The 4,561-nt window shown below is 32.5% G+C and overlaps 1 protein-coding gene across 1 annotated transcript in view; it reads right to left on the bottom strand.

Moving 5' to 3' along the window:
• Positions 1 to 907: 907 nt before the first annotated feature.
• The window catches only part of LOC111624054 (netrin receptor DCC-like), a 16,837-nt gene continuing 13,183 nt past the window's right edge, over positions 908 to 4,561 (bottom strand). The window contains exon 6 of the mRNA XM_023366835.1: positions 908 to 1,123. Coding sequence (XP_023222603.1) covers positions 1,041 to 1,123 — 83 coding nt within the window. The 3' untranslated portion in view covers positions 908 to 1,040. The remainder of the gene's footprint in view (positions 1,124 to 4,561) is intronic.

Below are 4,561 nucleotides of genomic sequence, written 5' to 3'. Positions count from 1 at the left end.
TAGAACCGTTAACAGTTGCTACAAAATCTCTAGGTTTACTCGGAGCTAAAATTCAATAATAAAATAATTCAAATGTACTTAATTATTCAAATTTCTTACATGTGCAAAACATAAAATACTTAATTACTAACACGCAAGGTTTTATTAAAAATACTAGTTCTATATTCATTAAAATTGAATTCTAAGTGACTATGTTAAACCTAAAATTGATCCATGATGCTAATCCATCAATTAAATAGAATTTAACGTCTCTACTGACTTTAATGCCATTAAGTAAAACAGTATCAAAAATTCTCTAACAAATTACAATAGACCTCCCTATAACGCGGGTTCCTATAACGGAGATTCCTATAACGCGGCGAAAAAATTGCGACAATATTCGTATAAAGACGCTAAAAGGGACGCGTAAAACGCGGTAAAATGTCATCGGCAACTCGTCATCGCGGACGAGCAGCCGAACTACTTTCCGCCGTCCAGCGCCACGCTACGGAGAGTTTAGGCGAGTAAGTTGAGTTTACTATCATCTGTTCAGTATGTAAATTAGGTACCGTAAGTCTAACAGCACTGTAATTTTATACATTTCTTGTGAAAGAAACATTTCTTATTCAACGGCCATGAAAATTATTTCTATTCATGATGTCTCCAAAGTTCAACGAATTTTTCGCAGAAAAATAACATCAGAAATCGCGGCCGCCGTTTGGTGCGCTGCTCCGCGACGAAAACAAGCTTAAGCAATAGCGACGTCGAAGGGTGCACTCTCGGTAAGTAATCCTACAATTTTTTGTTTATAACATAGTTTATACGGATTATTCCCAAAAAATTATACGTGTTTTGGAAATGTTAAGTCGAATTAGTCTAGAATCGATTAATTTTATGGAAGAAAACCTTTGAAACAGCCGTAGTCCGTAAACTTCACACGTGTCGGCTGCGATTGGCTCGTGTATTTAAGGATTCCTACAACGCGAAATTCGTATAACGAGAAACGCATCTACCGCGTTATACGGGGTCTACTGTATTCCAAAACCACCCAAAGGTCCATTTCAATTTTCTGGATGTTTCCAACTGAATAATATTGCTCTAGAACTCTTAACAATTACTACAAATTCTCGAGGTTCACTCGGAGCTAATTCAAAATTGTGACAATTTCAATATATTTATATAAGAATAAATTTAAAAATTTAAAACGATGAAGTCAGAATATTCTAATCTTAATTGTACTGTAATTGAGTACACGAAAATTCGAATTTTTCCTGTACTCAATTACAGTCCAATTAAGTAAGATTAAATACAGTGGTACCTCAGGATACGAAATTAATCCGTTCCGAAACTGAGATCGTATCATGAAAATGTCATAAGGTAAATCATCTTTTCCCATACGATTACATGTAAAACCAAATAATTCGTTCNCATAGCACAAGGTTGGGAAACACCGGCTAACAGTGACTGTATACAAAAATGCGTAATAAATGGATTGACGGAACATAACGCTTAGGTAACTCCAAAGCCTAACATTGGAAATTTCTTGCTGATCGAATTTAGGCTTACGTTATAAGCCTAATTTTTAACGTTTGAATCGAATGGATGGAACGGAACATAAGCATAGGTATAATATGCATCTCATAAGTTAATATAATAATCCAACGATCGCCTAAATATTCGAGCTATATATAATATATCCCGGATCAGTTATATACTTCCAGAAGGTTCTAAATTATTTATTAAATTAGAATTATTAATTTACATAAGAGATGGCGCCAAATTTATTAGTACCAAGTTTATTTGTATTAATTATAGCCCGGATATTTAGGCGATCGTTCGATTATTATAATAACGCATAAATAACAAAAATCATTGCGCATGCGCGTAAAATCTAACAGACTGACAAAAGTCGTAACATATGCACTTCTTCCACTACCGTGAAGCAAGCCAAAAGAGAAGAAAAGTTTTTAGAAAGATTAATTATTCTTATTTATTTTTTACTTTTTTTCCCGCAATGTGTCTTCGTCTATCTTCGATAAAATTGTTTACTATTTTTAAAGTAAATAAACAAAAATTAATCTCAATTTTTTACTTTTTCTGATCAATTTATTGGAATTTTTTTAAAAAATAAAGCATACACACAAAATATGTTTACATTTGAAAGTTTGTGAAACACATTGACTTAAATACACAATTCTTTAAAATAAAATTTTTCAAAATTCTTAGTATAATTTTCTAAAAAATCAAAATTTATCTGGGGTTTTTTTTAAGAATAACGTTCTATAAACCCAATTTATCATTGCGATCGGTTTAACGTAATTCAGTAAATAATTTCGACTTTTGAGAAAAAAAATTATATATGTGTATTAGCGAGGCCGAAGTTTTAAACACGAAAACGTGTACTTCGGACGTTCAGCGCCACTTTCCCGTAAGCCTAGAAGTTTGACAATGGCGTGTGGATAGTCAGTGGAAACATGCTCCACATTCCAAACACCATTGTCAAACTTCTAGGCTTACGGAAAAGTGGCGCTGAACATCCAAAGTACACGTTTTCGCGTTTAAAACTTCGGCCACAACCTCGCTATTGTTCTGGATATTAAATCGTTTGAATGTATATAGCTATATATAATTAAATGAGAGTGTGTTTGTTCGCTATACACTCCTTGGCCGTTCGAACGATTGCTACGAAACTCGACAGTTACGATCAGATACTTCTAACTTGGATAATATTGTACATCCCACCCCAAAATATCTATTGAATTTCTGTAAATAAATTAATTTCTATCTACATTAGATAGACTGATTTACACGTAGCGCCATATATTGGCTAAAAATTTTAGCTTACTATTTCGTTTAATTATAACAAGTATTTGGTATAAAAAAATCTAATTTTCAGAAAAAAGTATATATTATATTCACTTAATTACTGCAACAATGATACTGAAATAGGTAGCATTTAGCACTTGCCAGAGTGAAATACAAAGTGTTACCCTGTGAAAAGTCTATAAGTTTTTAATTTTCCATACGTAACTCGAGTTTTTCCATTTCTGAACGGTATTTCCTTAATTTTAAAAAGTGCCCTCCAGTAGCCGAGTGGATAAAACACTGAACTCTGATAGTCGTAGGTTTGGGCATGGCTAAGCTAACTACCAGAGCCACGGCCACGTGGAGTTTTCCGGGTTTTCTTCACGTTAGTAACACGTTAAATAGGGTCCAGCTTCCCATAAAAGTCTTCTTAGCAGATCGCTCATGTGTCGCGTTGCCGTAACCAAAAAACCAAACTAATTCTAACGAACAATTATTTATCTTGACTTCGTCACAATGTTCTCAACAACTGATATGAAATCTTCCGACGTTAAGGTTAGCAACTTACATCACGTGAGAGGCCATCACAACCGATCCAACACGGATCACTATTCAAATATTAATAGTAGACCGGTATTAATTAGTAGTCGTTGATCATCCTCTCTTCGGGGAGGTGGTAACTACTACTTTTGGTCGAATTAATTTCAACCCCCTTCCGCAAGAGCCTCTTTTCTATCAGACCAGCAATATGGTGGCATTCGAATAGTAAAATTGCATAATTTTAGGTTACCAGCCTGCACAAAATATGCTTTTAGTGGTTTTCGAGAGTGCCGAGTTTAAATATTTGGTGCATTTTTCGCGAAATTTGATTCGTTGGCAAATTACAGTTTGATATTCGACTGTGAATGATATTGTTTCTTAGAGTTAACATTAGGAAAAAATATATCTTAAAAAATTTAACATATTGTATTTTCAATTGATGTCTACTTGATCAATGAAATTGTGCCAATTCATACAATACTATTGTCATATTTATCGCACTAAATATGACAATGGTAGGCTAAAATAACCAAACTCTTTATATGATTTTCGTTTTAATGTTTGCTATATTATAGTATTTCATTTATATAACTACAAAATTTATGTAAGGTTTTATCAAATCAAGTGCCTATCTAACACATTTTAAAAATTATTTATTCCTCTACAGCACACAATTTAAACAATTTTTAAAATGTGTTAGATTGGGCACTCGGTGTGATAAACTCTTACGAAAAGTAACTTTTGTAAATATAAATCAATTACTATAATATAATGTAATAGAAGTGTTACAAGTACGAAATAATCGAATAATCTTAATCTTTGTTGTTATTTTTACCCGAGCAACGCCAGGCTCATCTGCTGGTATATAGCTTATGTATATTTTCTCAGACAATTTAATATCCAGAACAATATTTCATATCTAAAAACACCATTCAAAGAAGCAAATGAAAAAGTGCGTATCACTTGAAATTTACGGTAATTATTCATATTGGGGAAGAAGTATGTCGTCTCAGCAATGAAAGACCCTTGTTCCTGGTGATTGGACATTGCGAAAGTGAAGACATTTTAGTCTTTCTACGTATTATATTGAAGAAGTAACGACTTTAAATAACAATCTCAATAAAATTTTACGAAGTTTTAGTGAATAAAATTATAAAAAAGTTTTAGAATTTTTTAGAATTTAAAGTAAACTTATAAAATTTTATAATTTTATAATTATATTTTAATTTTTTATTTT

This window comes from Centruroides sculpturatus, unplaced genomic scaffold (assembly GCF_000671375.1).
Source record: "Centruroides sculpturatus isolate CEXI.00-Female unplaced genomic scaffold, Cexi_2.0 scaffold323, whole genome shotgun sequence".
NCBI classification, from domain to species: Eukaryota; Metazoa; Arthropoda; class Arachnida; order Scorpiones; family Buthidae; genus Centruroides; species Centruroides sculpturatus.
Note: the sequence above shows the minus strand (reverse complement) of the source record. Positions and strands in the feature narration are given on the sequence as shown.